Consider the following 17,197-nt stretch of genomic DNA (forward strand, 5'->3'; position numbering starts at 1 on the left):
TAGCTTATTGCAATAGACTTAATACTCCACAGTGGAGGAGGTTGTGATGCATCATGGTGAGCTCTTCATAATAGGCAGCTTTTGGAAATGTCATCCTTCAGGACTGATTAATTCTTTATTTTTTACTTATAGCCAAGATCCATGACCTTTTGTGACACATACACTTATTTTAATGATCTAGCATAATAAACTTATCATAGTAGCTTCTCCTGGTATTTCAAAAATAGGTAATGGCATATGGCATTTTTCTCTTTTGGGAGCTGGTGCAGGCAATTATTGGACTAGCTAAAAATAAGATGATAACTCCAGAAGCTCAGCAGGCCCTGGTAACAGAGGAAGGCAGCACATTAGCAACCATCACAATCTACTGGCTCAAGTTGAGTGCACTTCTATATTTTGCTCAAAATCCAGTCTAAGAAAATGCTATTATAGTATAGGACTCTGATAGCAGGAATGGTTTTAAATTATAAGGCCAAAAATGATTGGGAAGAATTTAACCATGTCTCCAGAGAAATAGAGATACTGTTGCTACATAGCATATTAAAAGAACTTCTGGGCCAAGGAAGAATTTTTTTAAAAGATAATGTCTTTTAGACATTTCTAAACAGAACAATAAACAATGTCAGAAGGAAATTTCCATCAAGGGGAAAGAGTGACTCAGGAGGGAATCTAATATACAAATACCTCCATCTGGAGGTATGAACAATTAGCTTTGTCTATTATTCTTGGTGGAAATATTCACCCTTCTGTTCTCGCTTTTTCCTATGTGACTTTTTAATATTTTATTACACACTGTGGCGGGGGGCGTATCTACCCCACACTAAGGGGCAGAGAGTAGCCCTGGCCCAGCTGGCTGAAAATGCCCAGTTGGCTGAGCAGTTATCCTGGGGCTTGGCCATTGAGAACAGCCCAGGGCTCCTGTCCACTGCTGCCACTATGAAGGGTGGAGGAGGGGGGGGCGGGGAGAAGGGAAATTCCATGATCCAGGCCGCGTAGAGAGCTTGCTACCCAGCTCTGCCCCTTCCATCCAAGGTCCTGCCCCTTCCAAGGAGTGCAGCGCCGCCTCCCCCGACCTTGCCCAGAGCCCCAGGGATGCTGTCGGCTCCTATGAGGCTTTGTGCGTGGCATCACAAACCCTCCAAAGCCTCCCACCAAGATGCCTTTTTCCACCATCTCCTGCACAGATGCAAGCAACCAGGGATGGAGCAGCAGAGCCATGGCAGGCTTACTTGTGCCCTGTACCATGCTGTAAAGCAGTGGCTCCATGTGCACAGCAGCCTCATATGTCTTCCCATATGTCTAGGAGGCTACTACAATGGCTAAGGGACTCACCACCCATGCCAACATCCACACAAGTTTTGATGTGGCACAAGGTGGCCATCAGGAGGCAATAGATGATATTCCTCCCCTCAGGATGGGGAAAGAGACCTGGCTGCTGCTGGTGGTTGAGGAGGTGAAGACAGAAGCAGGAAGAGGGGCTGTGGCATATTGTGATGGGGTGATAGGCAGGGTCATGGCCATTTGGGTGTACACTCTGGGAATTGAGGAGTGAGCTCCCCCACGGCTGCTGGGAGGATTGGGGAGAATATGGGGGACCACAGACAATGGTGGGCTACTGCAGTAGCAGCCAGTGCTGTGGAAGGGGTTAATGAAATAAAGCAAGGTGGGGCACTGGGTTAGTAGCAGCTTTAAGGATGAGTGGGTCCAGTGAAAAGGAGCTAAAACAAAATGGTACAGGGGAAGCCCAGATACATGGGGCAAGTGGGGCTGGGTGAGGCAGAAGAAACAGAGAACAAACAACAAAAAGGTGGAACTGGGCTGTGAAGGGGAGTACCGGCCATGAGAGGGGCTTGCTCGGTGGGGCAGGTAGCAGATAGTAAAGAGAGTGGTGGTCAGGATAGGAGAGACAGGTAATAAACAGGAGAAAGCAAGTAACAAGCAGCCAAGTGGTGAGGCAGTTAGCAAACTATGTGGGGGAGAGGGGAAGCAGCAAACTGCAAGAATGGGGCCATTCAAAGCATGAAGGGTTACAAACCACAAGGGACCATCTAATCACACAAACCAAACACCCTCCCCCAAAGCTCTGCCTCCAACTCATTCCATCCCCTCTCCCTCCTCACTTGCTCTCTCCCACCCTTACTCACGTTCACCAGGCTGGGACAGGGGGATGTTGTGCAGGAGGCGGCGCAGGATGGGGGGAGAAGTAGAGAGGTTTGGAATGTGGGAGGGGTTTCCAGGCTGAGCCTTGGGTCAGGGGTTGGGAGGGTGAGGAGCGCAGGCGCTCAGAGGGAGTTTGGGTGCAGGAGGGCATCAGGGCTGGGGAAGATGGAAGGGGGCAGCCTCAGAGAAGGAGTTAGCGTGCTGGAGAGAATTCAGGGCTAGAGGTGGGGGTCTGGGTGTGGGGGGAGGTTTGGGGGCAGGAGTTTGGGGTGTGGGTTCTGGGTGGGAATTGAGGTGTGGAAAGAGTCTCAGGGCTGGGGAGTGGGAGGGGGTGAGGAGTGCAGACTAGGGGTGAGCACTTACCTTTGGTGACTCTCAGAAGCAGCTAGTAGTTCCTGTAGTCCCTGGATGAAGGCACAGCCAGGAAAATCTGCATGCTGCCTGTGCCCTCAGGTCCCACCCCCACCGGCCACACATGCCAGTCAGTTCTAGGAACCATGCCAGTAGGAGCCTGTTGAGCTCTACTGTACCACTGAACTTTTAGAGGCCTAAAATCTCCCAATTTTACTTCAGTGGCTTTCAGGAGATTGAGCCTGATTCCAGGAGCCTCATGGCCAGTCCAGGTGTTGGCGATTCTAAGCAGGGCTAGTGGGCAAATAGGAGAAGGCAGCCCACTGGTTCAGTACAAATTGAGGTGGGGGAGCGAGCAAGTCATACCTGCATCTACAAGCAGGTGAAAGATTCTCTGCTGCAACGAGGGGTAAGTGGAGGCCGTCAGGTCAGCAGTCCAGCAGGCAGATGGTCTTCCACAGGCAGAGCAGGCATGGGTGGCAGCAGCACTGACTTCTGTCAGAACCAATGGCAAGCTGCACCTCCAGATGTGCAGGGAATGAGGGAGAGGGTTGCAGGAAGACAAAGAAAGGTCTCATGGTTAATTTAGTTGAATGCTGCCCTGGGGAACAGGATTCTACCTATGTCTCTGCTACAAAGGGCTTATGTAATACTGGACAAACCATTTACACAAAGCTCTCCTCAGGTGGTCATGAAGTGGGTGTATCTTCTTTTCTGGGTGCCTGACTTGATGGCCTGAGGATCTGATTTGCAGCAATGCTTAGCTCTCACAAAACCACTGCAACTCAGTTGGAAATGTGCTTTGAACATAAAAAGTACCACACAATGCTAGAGGCCTCAGCTTTTCAAGTGTCCAAAATTAATAGACACTTTTGACAATTTTGCCATAATCGCTGGAGTCTTCAGTTCCTCATGTATAAAACACGAATGAGAAGCCCTGTGAGAAAGAATAGTACTTGATCAAGTCAGGATTGACTGTATCATAATGCAGACACTAAAGTGCTGAATTTAAAGTCAACCATCATTCTGGCATTGCCTACCTCTGAGTGTTTGACTTTGCAACCCTAACACACCTTTTTTGTAATTTTGAAAATTGTGTGTGTATGAAAAATGTGGTTGTTCTGCTTTCGTACAGACTTTGCCACCAGGTGGCAGTCACTCCCTGCAATACTTTAAATAAAAACTCCATTGCAAAGCAAGGAACTCCTTAAATCAATAGATCTGGATGAAAAGAATAGTAACCATTAGAAACAAGTGGGTAAACAAAGAAAGAAACCATTTGCACAATTCCCATCCAAACCATATTTTTGACAAGAAATGGAGGGAGTTTAATTTTTCTTTGGTTTTATGCCATAATCTACAAGTCAATCACCACAAAAAAAAATAAAATAAAATAAAAAAAGCCAGTTCAGCATCTGGCGACTTAATCTCAGAACATAAAACAAATCTTCCCGTCACTGAAAATGCAGTTTGAGCATTCAGACATCACCAAATTTCTCTGATAGCTGTAACTGTGTGCTCTGTAGAATGCTACACCAATGCAGCTTTCCAAAATGAAAAACCAGGGTACACATTATAGGGGGCCCGGGAGGGGGTGGGGAGGAGGCTGAGAACACGTAGGGAATGGTTCTGATGGGTATCTGAAGAGATGAGCATGCAGAAACGAGAAAGAAAAAAGGGTGCCCCTCATCTCCCAGTCCTTCCCAAATCCATAGCTCCAGTGGATTTGATGCTGGAGAGGGCTAAGTCAAGGACTCAGAGAGCCCAGGCAGATTCAGTGGGAGTCCTCATGTGGGGAAAAGATAGTGTGTTGTTGGTGCACAAGGATGCAGATTGCTGATATTCATTCGCTCATCCAGAATATGGCTCCTTCAAATGGGCAGTTGAAAGGGTTTATGAACACTGTACAAGACAGGTTCTGAAAAACACTAGGGTGGAAACTGAAACGGGACATTTCAGTACCCAGAAAGCTTAGTTTTGAGGAACCCATTCCACCATACATAGAAGATACAATATAAAGCAACCTGAAAATTATGTAGCAATTGGTTTATGCAATACACACGATGACTTAACATTGAACCAAACACCATTTTACATCTAGACTGGCATGATTTTCTGCAAATGCTTTTAATGGAAAAGTTTTTCTGTTAAAAGCATTTGTGGAAAAGAGCGTCTAGATTGGCATGGATGCTTTTGCACAAAAGCACTTTTTGCGGAAAAGCGTCCGTGCCAATCTAGACGCGGTTTTACGCAAGAAAGCCCAGATCACCATTTTCATTATTGGGGCTTTTTTGCGCAAAACAATACCACGTTGTTTACATTGGCCCTCTTGCGCAAAAGCATTTGTGCAAGAGGGCTTTTGCCCAAACAGGAGCAGCATAGTATTTCCGCAAGAACACTGACAATCTTACATGAGATCGTCAGTGTTCTTGCGGAAATTCAAGCAGCAAGGATAGACAGCTGGCAAGTATTTCCGCAAAAGCGGATGCTTTTGCGGAAAAACTTGCCAGTCTAGATGCAGCCCATGTATATTTGGCTATTTCCTCAGCACAGTGCACATGTATTTTTAAAATGCACACTTGAAACCACATTGCTATCCATATATGTCTTAGTTACAATGGTTGTATAAATAAAAGATGTGTTATGAAGCCCTCTGAACTTTCTACATTTTACATGTAGGACCCAAGTGAGGAGCATGACCTATTCAAGCAGCAAACTTAAAATGTCATGGGATTATTTTAATTAGATGGCTCTTTCTAGAACCTGTTTCATGCTGTTTTGTTTCTGGTATTAAGAATAAAGGTGAGTGAATACCAAAGCTCTGTGGAATGTAATTAAAGTGGGGGACATTTAAGAGGTATGTGCATTCCTTAAAATCTATGTACCAATAATTTCACCTTGTTCTCACCTATTGTTTTCTTCATTGTACAACTCTTCAAACAAGTCATCTAGGTTGGTTAAGTTCTCTGACAGCAAACTTCAAAAGAAAAAAGGAGTTGAGTTGCAGGTTTTTCAGGGCCAAATAGCACAGATCTCTGCAGAATGCAAACCCTTCCTCTATGATAGTGAATTCCTCTTGGACATTCCATATGTTGAATTGGCAGATGAATCTCCGAGTTACACAAGAACAATAGTGGGACTGTATCACAGAACAGTCTTGAGCAGCTCATGCATGCAGGTGTTGAATATTTTAGAGAATGCTTTATGATAATTCATGATGAACTGAGACGTTATCTGTATTCATTATAGAATTAGAGTGTTCAATATAAAAATAAAATGATGGCATGTTAAAACTGTGCTGTGCGAGCTATATGTTGCTATTTTAAACAGCAAACATGTTCTAAACAACACAGGCATTTCACACTAGAGATGTTAAATTGAATAGTTGAGTAACCTCATGAATTCTTATTGGTTACTCAACTATTCTATAGTCCCTGGGGGTGGGGCCATCATCCAGTGTGCTCCAGCCTCACTCCCAAGGAACCCCCTGTCACTCCACGCTGCTGCCTCAAATTCAGAGGAAGCAGTGCAGGGTGACAGGCAGATGATTTGCAAGGGGAGCCAGTTTAAAAACCAGCTCCCTTGAGGACTGGCTGCCTGTTATTCTGTGCTGCTGCCTCTGATAGGGGTGGCAGCAGCCCTGCCTGCCAGCCTGCTAAAATATTTACTGGTGGGAGACAGGGAATGCATGAAGTCTATAGCATTAACTATAAGCTTTTGCTTATCAGTTAATTGACTACACTATTACATCCCTATATGACACATGCTTTTATTTGTAGCATCTGTCACAGGAGTGCAACCACCCTGAAGTGAAGAGCCAGACTTTGACAAGTGAGGCAAAGATGATTTAGGCATCCCATGTCTAGATTCAGAAAAAGCAGCCTCTCTCCTTTTTCCTGTGATATGAGTCATCCACTACGCACACAGGAGACCAGAACAATTGTGCAGTAAGTCATAGGACATTCTTTCAATAAGAAAAGCACATTTAAAAGAACAATGTCACTGTGTCTCTGAATGTTTGATTTAATCCAGCACTAACCTTACCTAGTTTTTGTACCCAAGGCATTTTATGTTGAAATGTTGCTAGCACATTAGGGTAAACAAACTGTTATTAATACAACACTTCTTATACATTTGAATTTCAGGGTTAAGGCAACAGAAATTTGCAGGCTCCTCATGTCATGTACCTAACAACTCTACCCATCCCTCATGAGTTTATGTCCCTGGCAAAAGTGCCAGGAACCGTACTAGGGAACTAAACAAAGTTCTCTAAAGGATGCAAATAAATCTGGCTTAGTGGAGAGCAAGAAACTGTTGCAATTTGCTGCATTGATCTATAAATCCTCATTAACTACTACACTGCACTGCTTAATTGGAAAACTCTTCTTAATCAAGATGCCTCCTAGGGAACCAATTTACACCTAATGATACTTGATAGAAAAGACAGCTGCTTAACTGGGATGGTAATTTTGTTTGAGAAACCTTCAGGTGACTTAGTAGTGGTTAGGTCAGGGTGCACATTTCAGACTCATGCTGGTCGGTCTGTCGGCTCTTCTACCAGAAACCTACAAGTGCCTCCTGGTTTGCTCATTGTGCACCACCTTTAGTCAGAGGGTCCACTTCTCTGAGCTCTTCCCAACACGAGTAAGGGACAAATAGCTGGCTTCTACCCTGCCTTATGTGAAGTTTATGGCAGCATTCCCTAATGGGAGAGGATCATTGCAGTTCTTCAGACAACACCTTTCTCTATTTAGTGTTCCCAACTCTCAAAATATTTGGTATTTTTCATAAAGCCCCAGCTCAGAGAGCCATTTGATTATATGAGATTTTTGAGCTTTTTAATTATGTGTCACCCTTACAGTGGCTGATAAAAGCTCTGAAAAAGTGAATCCACAAGACCATTTTTTAATTACACCATATGGTCAGTCTCATGATTTTTGAAGGCTTGAAATTGGCATTTCCTCTAGTGCTTATTACTAAAAAAAGCAGTATCTGTTAACTAGTGGACATCTGTTGTCACTGAGATAAAAGGGCACATCCTATATAAGCCAATTTTACTTTCACATCAAATAACTAATATTCTTCTTCTAGTAGATAACAGATGGTTATTCAGGGTCTGCTGGTTTATTAAACAGAATTGTACAAAAAATACTTCACTGTTTTCCTGCATGACTTTTCCATTTCATTTTACCATGACAAAGAAAGAGTTCCTTTTATTGAATCTCTACTCATTTAAGGCTAGACCATGTTATTAAAGTACAGCCTTGAGTAGGAAAAGCTGTGGAAGTGCAGTGTCTCCCTAGGCAGCGCTACAGCTGTTGTCGCAACTCACCTCTTTGTGTGTGTGTCTTCATCGAGAGCTAGCAATGCAAGACTGGCTGGCGGAGCCATAGTGTGCCTGATCTCAATCATTTGGGGGGAGGCTTGCACCACAGTGAGCTCACAATTGCTAAATCTAAACATCAGAAAAATAGGCAGGCTTAGACCAGCATCATTGTAAAAGTGCATGTGCTCAGGTGCAATCATTATTAAATAGAACACACCATGGCTTGTTCACTAATGTTATTACAGGTTGAACCTATCTAGTCTGGCACCCCTGGGACATGACTGGTGCTTAACCAGATAATTTGCTGAACTATGGGAAGTCAGTACTGTAGCAAGGGGGTCTCTATTTCTATTTCACTGAGGTGAATAAATGGAACAATATTTGCAATGCTGCTTAATCATGTATGACTGTTCTGATAAACCTTAAACAAGCCTGTGCCTATTCGAGGCTTATAAGCTTTCTTCAAAACAAAGTGTTAGTGTTGTTACACATTTTTATTGTATTGGTAAAAGGAAATAAGTAGGTAGAGCATAAAAACCATGCTTACGCTTAGAGGCATTACCAACACTTCTACTGATTACTGGGCTCTTAGAAGATATTTAGGGGTAATTTAGAGCAAACAGAAGAACAAAACACTGGCAACTGTAAACAAAGTTTATGGGACTGCAAGAAACTTAGCAACAAGCATGATAAGTGCACATCCAGTTAACTAAAATTAAGCTGGACCACAGATGTTACCAGACCAGAGAGTGCCGGACTAGAGAGGTTCAACTCTTACATCACAAGCCAGGTAACATTTATGCACCTAATTAGGTACCCTCAGTGGTTATGTGGTACTTTTTTTAAAGATTTCTTCCTACTTGAATTCTCATTGTTTTTGCTTATATTCAGATTTAAGGAGGGAGCAAATTGCACAGCTATAATAATGTTTCACCCAAAAGAATACAAATACTCTTCAGAGCCCCAAGTATGAGACAGAGTCACATTGTTAGGGGAAAAAACTCCACTACTTACACAAAGCTATGGCATCAGCACTATAATGGCTTGATTACCTGTTGCATTTTGGGAGTTTATACCTGAAGAGTTATCATTACCTTTGTTTTTTCTAAGAAGAGTAATCTAAGTTTTTTGTCCTTCGTCTCAGAAAAGAGGTAAAAGGCCTTATCTGGTTAGGGAGGAATCAGTCTGGCTGTGTCTAGACTGCCAAGTTTTTCTGCAAACGCAGCAGCTTTTGCGGAAAAACTTGCCAGCTGTCTACACTGGCCGCTTGAATTTCCGCAAGAACACTGACTTCCTACTGTCTGAAATCAGTGCTTCTTGTGGAAATACTATGCTGCTCCCATTCGGGCAAAAGTCCTTTTGTGCAAAAGGGCCAGTGTAGACAGCTCAGATTTGTTTTGCGCAAAAAATCCCTAATCGCGAAAATGGTGATCGGGGCTTTTTTGCGGAAAAGCGCATGGATGCTTTTCCACAAAAGCACTTTTTGGGGAAAAGTGTCCGTGCTAATCTAGATGCTCTTTTCTGCAAATGCTTTTAATGGAAAACTTTTCCGTTAAAAGCATTTGTGAAAAATCATGCCAGTCTAGACATAGCCTCTGTGTTCCAGCAATATGTCCCCAAGAAACCTCCTTAAGCACTAGTTACAGCCTGTTATAGTGCATGTAATGACAGTTATTTCATAGGCCCCTGTAGTGATTTTTTGCTCTGTACTCTTCGCCTGCATGTGCATATTTTAAATAAAATAATTAATCTATGCCTCTGATCCTCAAAGGAGACTGACTAATCATGACAACGTCACACACATGAGTCACTTTCGATGACGCATGCATTCAGCATAATTATCTAGCAGGTCTTTAGCATGCATAAAAGAGTGAGTCATATTGCAGAAATGAACACTATATTGTATGAATGGGAGAGGAAATTTAGAGAAATTAGAGCATCAGTTATATAAGTAAACTAATTAGTTGCCTAAACTAATTATTTTGCATATGCAATCTGAGACACAGGTTTCTTCTTAGCTCTGATCATGTTTTATTAAAATAAATACCCTACATTTTTTATATACAGGCAAGATTCTTCTTTAAATGTTTGCTTGATTTTACACATGAATGTAAGTTATTAGGCTTGATTTTTTTCCTTTAAACCTGCTACATAACAAAGTATCTTCCAACTCATACAAAATAGCACTTTTTTCTCTGTATGAAGTGGTCTGTGTAGTTGTTACAAAAGTAGTATACAAAAAAACCTTCAAATATGCAAAAATTCCAAAGTACACTCTGACAGCTAATGCTCTGCGAACACTTTATTACACAAATTACATTCAGCCTCTGAAAATAGTATTCTAACAGTAATACTATCTAAAAATAAGACATTTCAGAAACACATCAACTAAGGAGGAAGAAAAAAAGAATTAAATAGACTTTTTTTTTTCTCTCTCTCAATGCAATATTATGTTAGTGATTTAAAAAAATAGAAGAAGATTTAGCAGCTTTGTTTTCTTGTGGCACTGTATTTTCTCTGTACTGCAATAGTTTAAGGATATTGAACAGGAAAGGCACGAAAGAAAGAAATTGACAACTAAAATGTTATGAGGAAAATATTGTGCTAAATCAGATCATGGGACTTATTTACAAATACAGAAAAGGTCCCAAAACTAAAAAGAGAAAATACTACTATTTTAAATCAGTACTGCCATTAAAAGAGGATTGTTTTCTTTATTAAGATGTTCACATAAAGACAACGGCACTGATATGAAACTTCCACACACTCCTCCACTTAAAAAAAAGCAAACAAACCAAACTAAAACCAAACTAAAACCAAAAATCCCAGTGTACAGCCCCACGCAGACTAGTACAGTTTACAATTAAATACACAAAATCTTAAACGTGCGAAAGGGAAAAGGAATCTGGTATTCTTGGTAGAATCGGTCAATGTAGAAATCAAAGGCTGGTTTCAGGATGAAGATGACACTGCTGGAGGTGGAGGAGCTGAATACTCTTCTTCTGAGTCTGTACCATCATCTTCATCTTTTTCTTGATCACTCCCTTCAGTACTAAGTCGGTCAAACCCTTTCCGACTGTAGCCTTTGCGGCTTGCAAAGAAATTCCCAAGGTTAAGGCCTCCACTACCTTTTCCTGTGGAAAGGAAATACCAGAGGTAAACTTTCCATTACTGAATCATTATTCACTTCAATAACCTTTTTTCCAAAAGAGTGGCAAAATCAAATCTGTATCTTAGTTGTCTGTGTTCTAATGCAAGAAGTATGGGGAATAAGCAGGAAGAACTTGAAGTGCTAGTAAATAAACACAACAACATAGTTGGTACCTCTCAGACTTGGTGGGATAATATACATGACTGGAATATTGGTATATAAGGGTATAGCTTGCTCGGGAAGGACAGGCAGGGAAAAAAGGGGAGGCTTTGCCTTCTATATTAAAAATATACACATCTGGACTGAGATGGACATAGGAGACAGACTTGTTGAGTCTCTTGGATAAGAATAAAAGGGGTAAAAAACAAGAGTGATGTCATGGTAGGGGGGTTTATTGCAGACCACCTAACAAGGAAGAAAAGGTGGAGGAGGCTTTTTTTAAACAACTCACAAAGTACAGGACTTGATGGTGATGGGAGACTGCAACTATCAAGAAAATGTATTGGGAAAGTAACACAAAGCAAGGCACAGATGATGCAAGAGGTACTTGGAATGTACTGAAGACAATCTTTTTTATTTCAGAAGGTGAATAAAGCTTCTAAGGGGAGACTGTTTGTGATTTGATTCTCACAAATAGGAAGGGATTGGCTGAGAATTTGAAAGTGGCAGGTTGGGTAAATAATAGAGTTCATGATTCTAAGGAGAGATATAAAATCCCATTTAATCAATTAACTGGCTAAATGTAACATTTAGTTGGTTAACCGTGTAAGTGGAATCCTGTGGCGGGCTGGGAGGATGGGGAGCTGCTCCAGCCTGGCTGGGCACACTGCAGGCTGCTCCACCCAGGCGGGGTCCACCGTAGGTGTGGCTGTTTGGGCCAGGCCAGGGCCATCATGCTGTGCTGTGGAAGGGCGGGGAGCTGTTCTAGCTGGGCCCAATGCATTGTGCCGTGAGTTGCTCCATGCCCACTGCATGGTGGGCTTGGCTGGGCTGGAATGGCTCCCTGCCCATGGCACAGTGGGCATGGCCAGACTGTATCAGCTCCCGCCCATATCAGGCCAACAGCTAACCGGTAAGCATCAACTGGCAAGGGTGATCTTAACAGCTAACCAGGGACATCCCTAGTAGAAAGAAGTACAGCAAAATAAAGATAATGGATTTCAAGAAGGGAGACTAACAAACTCAGGGAACTGGTACATAAGGTGCCATGGGAAGCAAGACTAAGAGGAAAAACAATTGAAGACAGCTGGCTGTTTTTCAAAGGGACTTTATTAAGGGCACAAGAGCACACTATTCTACTGCATAAAAAAGACAGGAAGTATAGCAAGAGACTACAGGAGATCTTGAATGATGCAATATGTAGGAGAAAAATTAGAGAAGAGAAGGCGAGCTCAATCTAGCGAGAGACATAAAGGGTAACAAAAAAAAAAAAAACATTCTACAAATATATTAGAAGCAAGAGGAAGACCAATGACAGAGTAGGTCCATTGCTCAATGAAGAGGAAAAAACAGTAACAAAAGATATTAAAATAGCAGAGACACTTAATGACTTGTTTAGGTTTTCATGAAGGATGGTGGTGATGCCTAACACAGTGAATGCTGGAGAAAAGGAGGTAGGTTCAGAAATTAAAATTGGAAAATAACAAGTTAAAAATTACTTAAAGTTAGATGTCTGCAAGTCACCAACCTGGTGAAATGCATCATAGAATACATATGAAGTTAACAGAGGAGGTATCTGAGAGATTATCTATCATCTCTGAAAAGTCATGCAAGATGGATGGGAATTCAGACGACTACAAAAGGGCAAATGTAGTGTCCATGTATAAAAAGGGAAATAAGGACAACCCAGGAAACCCCAGATCAAGAAACATAATGGAGCAAATAATTAAGGAATCCATTTTCAAACATCTGGAAGATAATACAATGATACATAACAGTTAGCATGGAGTAATCAAGAACAAATAATGTCAAACCAACCTGATTGCTTTCTTTGATAACAAGCCTTGTGGATAAGGGGGAAGTCATAGACATGGGACTACTATAAGGTGGGTGCATAACTGGTTGAATAACCATTCTCAGAGAGTAATAATCAATGGTTCACAGTCATGCTGGAAAGGCACAACAAGTGGGGCTCTGCAGAGAACCACTTTATGGTTCCATGTAAAATCTTCATCAATGATTTAGATTAGTGTTTCCCAATTTTATTTGGCCACGAACACTTAACAAAAAAAACCACTGGGGGGAACTAGTCGAGGCCCCCCCCACCCCCAAAGGTGGAAAAACCGTCAAGAAAAAAAAAAAAGCCGGCCTGCTCCTAAGATTGTAGCAGCCAACGGCCCCTTGAAAATGGCAGCTCCAGGCAACTCCCCGGACCTCCTGCCCCTAAGACCTGCTTGGGGGGGCGGGGAGGGAGGAGCCCGGGGGAGAAGGAGTGATCGGGTTCCCAGGGTTCTGCGGCGCACTATTTGGGAAACACTGATTTAGATAATGGCATAGAGAGTATGCTTATAAAGTTTGTCGATGATACCAATCTGGGAGGGGTGGCAAATGCTTTGGAGGACAGAATTACACTTCAAAATGTCCTGGGAAACTGGAGATACAGTAAATACAATGTAATTCAATAAAGGACAAATGCTAACTACTCCACTTAAGAAGGAGCACACCAAGGATGTGAATAGGTAACTGGTGAACAGGTTACCCAATAAGCATCACTCTTACTGGGTGATACTTACTGGGTAACAGTTAACAGGCACCCAGGAGCAGCCTCCCACCTTGTGGTCCTCTAAGGGTAGAGGGCTACTCCAGCCCCACTGGGCCCACTGTGCCGTGGGCTGGGAAGTGGCAGTCCCACACAGGCTGGCAGCCCTGTGGAGCTAGTGGATCTGGGACCCCTGCGTGTGCTGACAGTCGGCAGCCCTGTGGGCTGCTTCAGCCAGGCTGGAACAGTCCCCTGCCTGGTATCACAATTAATTGATTATTCTAATGTTTAATCGGTTAACTGATTCAACAGGCTTTTACATCCCTTTTACATCCCTTTACACTCAGACAAAATAGGAAATGACTGTCTAGAAGTAGTACTGCAGAAAGGAGTCATACTGGTCCACAAACTAAACATGAGTGACACTTGCAAAAAAGTAAACATCATTCTGGGATGTATTAACAGGAATGTTGTGAGCAAGACACAAGAAGCAATTCTTCTACTCCACTCTGTGCTGATTAGGTTTCAACTGGACTACTGCGTCCAGTTCTGGGCACCACATTATAGGAAAGATGTGGAGAAGGTCCAGAGAAAAGGAACAAAAATGATTCAAGGTATAGAAAACATGATCTGTGAAGGAAGATTGAGGGCTCGTCTAGACTACGCTGAAGTTTCTAAAGAGGATATGCAAATTCCGCAGGAAAGTAATCGGGACATGCTTTTTTCGGCAACCCCGCCCCGTTTTTTGAAAAGTCGCGTAAACCTCATTTTTTGAGGAAGTGTCGCTTTTTGAAAAAGGGGAGGGAGGTTGCAGAAAAAAATGTGCCCCAACTACTTTCACTTTCAAAAGTTCCGATCTCACTTTTGAAAGCGGAAGAAGATATGCAAATTCCCGCAGAATTTGCATATTCTCTTTCAAAACTTCAGTGTAGTCCAGACATAGCCTAAAAGAACTGGGTTTGTTTAACGCGGAAAAGAGAAGACAGAGAGGATAGGATAACAGCTTTCAAGTACCTAAAAACATGATACAAACAGGGAGAAAAATTATTCTCCTTTAACGTCTTATGATAGGACAAGAAGCAAAGGGCTTAAATTACAGAATGGGAGATTTAGGCTGGACCTGAGGAAAAACATCCTGTCAGGATGGTTAAGCACTGGAATAAATTGCCTAGGGAGACTGTGGAATCTCCATCATTGGAGATTTTAAAGAACAGGTTAGACAGACATCAGTTAACGATGATCCAGATGGTGCTTGGTCCTGGTCCTTGCCAGGAGTGCAAGGGACAGAACTTGATGACTTCTCAAGGTTCCCTCCATTTCTAAGTATTCTATGATTCTATGAAAAGCATCTTCTCCCAAATCCTCAAAGAAGTTCAGCACATGAACCGTTTTGGGAAAGAAGGCACACAAAACCAAAGTTTTTTTAGAGTGTCCATTAGGATTCAGCTATAACAATTGTCTGAACAGCATTTTTTGTGTCCCTACCAGTTTGAACGTAGTAGTTCCAGAGGCAGCCTGTCATTTCATTCTCTAACAGAAACTGGTATAACTTACTATGACAGCTACCACTTCTCAGCAGGAATGGCAGATACCTTAAGTGGACAGATAAATGGTGGTTGGAGAAAGGCATTGTATACATTTATAGTAAAAGCAAAGCTGAAAAGCAGAGCCTTCCCCACTTCACCTCTTGAAAAATCCCACTCCCAATAATAGTGTATTAAATATTAAGCACTTGATCTCAAACATGTTTCTGTGTTGACTTATCTGAATACAATCTATGTTACTGGACTCTTAAAAGTCAACGATATCTTGTATTTTACATACCTTGAAGTCTGCCCAATATTCTTCCTGAAGTTGATTCAAGTTTGTGTTCAGCATCAGCTGGAAAGATAAAGCGTATTTCAAAATATGCATCAATGACCCTATTCTGAAACGGACGTATTTTTGGATACTGAACTAGGCTGATCAACAGCTGAGCGAAAAAATAATATTGTCCAGTTTCATGTCTATGGTTGAATGGGAAAAAATGTTATACTGTTATTTTCAATTTATACCATTCTTTCTGTGTGTCATTCCAGCCATTAAAAATTATTAAAGTCTCAAAGATCTGAGAACTACTTTCTCTGCTGCAGGCTATTGAAATGTGAAGACTATCGCTGGAGAAGAAGAGTTTCTTCTATTTTACTGCCTGGACAATTATATTCTAGCATACTGTAAGTTGCAGCAAGACATGCCGAGCAGTACTATACTTCTGTTCTCATTTGGACATGCAAGTGGTTCAGTCTGCTCTTGAAACACTCTAGACCCATGGCACATACTTCAATGATCTACACGTTTCTTAGAATAATAGAATCATAGGGCTGGATGAGACCTCAGGAGGTCATTGAGTCCAGCCCCCTGCCCAAAGCAGAACCAACCCCAACTAAATCATCCCTGTCAGAGCTTTGTCAAGCTGAGACTTAAAAACCTCTAGTGATGGAGATTTCACCCCCCCCCCCCCCCCCGGTAACCCATTCCAGTACTTCACCACCCTCCTAGTGAAATAGTTTTTCCTAATTTCCAACCTAGACCTCTCCCACTGTAACTTGAGACCATTACTCCTTGTTCTGTCATCCGTTACTCCTGAGAACAGCCTCTCTCCATCCTCCTTGGAACTTCCCTCCTTACTTCTCTTCTGCAGACTAAATAAGCCCAAATCTCTCAGCCTCTTCTCATAAGTTATGTGCTCCTGTTACCTAATCAGTTTGGTTGCCCTTCGCTGGACCCTCTCCAATGCGTGCACATCCTTTCTGTAGTGGGAGGCCCAATACTCCAGATGTGGCCTCACCAGAGCCGAATAAAGGGGAATAATCACTTCTCTAGATCTGCTGGCAATGCTCCTCCTAATGTAATCTCATATTCTATTCACCTTCATGGCTACAAGGGCACACTGTTGACTCATATCCAGCTTCTTCTCATCCACTGTAATCCCCAGGTCCTTTTCTGTCGAACTGCTATTTAGCCAGTTGGTCCCCAGTCTGTAACAATGCTTGGGATTCTTCTGTCCCAAGTGCTGGACTCTGCACTTGTCCTTGTTGAACCACATCAGATTTCTTTTGGTCCAATCCTCTCATCTGTCTAGGTTACTCTGGACCCTATCCCTGTCCTCCAATGTATCTAACTCTCCCCTTATTTTAGTGTAATCCACAAATTTGCTGAGGGTGCAATCCATCCCCTAATCCAGGTCATTAATAAAGATGTTGAACAAAACCGGCCTTAGAACTGATCCTTGGGGCACCCCACTTTAAACCGACTGCCAACCTGACATCGAGCCGTTGATCACTACCCATTGGGCCCAACAATCTAGCCAGCTTTCTATCCACCTTACAGTCTGTTTATCCAATCCATACTTCCTTAACTTGCTGGCAAGAATATTGTGGGAGACCATATCAAAAGTTTTGCTAAAGTCAAGGTATATCACATCCTGACTTCGCCATGTCGAGCTATTGGAAATTATAGTGATTCCCCCATT

General features: G+C 42.5%; 1 protein-coding gene across 5 annotated transcripts in view; it reads right to left on the bottom strand.

Moving 5' to 3' along the window:
* Nucleotides 1–10,119: 10,119 nt before the first annotated feature.
* The window catches only part of PAM (peptidylglycine alpha-amidating monooxygenase), a 262,884-nt gene continuing 255,806 nt past the window's right edge, over nt 10,120–17,197 (bottom strand). For all 5 annotated transcript variants that reach the window (XM_075932068.1, XM_075932066.1, XM_075932070.1 and 2 more), the window contains 2 exons: nt 15,511–15,567; nt 10,120–10,971 (listed from right to left, as the gene is read on the bottom strand). In XM_075932068.1, the coding sequence (XP_075788183.1) occupies nt 10,790–10,971; nt 15,511–15,567 (239 nt within the window). In that variant the 3' untranslated portion in view covers nt 10,120–10,789. The remainder of the gene's footprint in view (nt 10,972–15,510; nt 15,568–17,197) is intronic.

Source organism: Pelodiscus sinensis, chromosome 6 (genome assembly GCF_049634645.1).
Source record: "Pelodiscus sinensis isolate JC-2024 chromosome 6, ASM4963464v1, whole genome shotgun sequence".
NCBI classification, from domain to species: Eukaryota; Metazoa; Chordata; order Testudines; family Trionychidae; genus Pelodiscus; species Pelodiscus sinensis.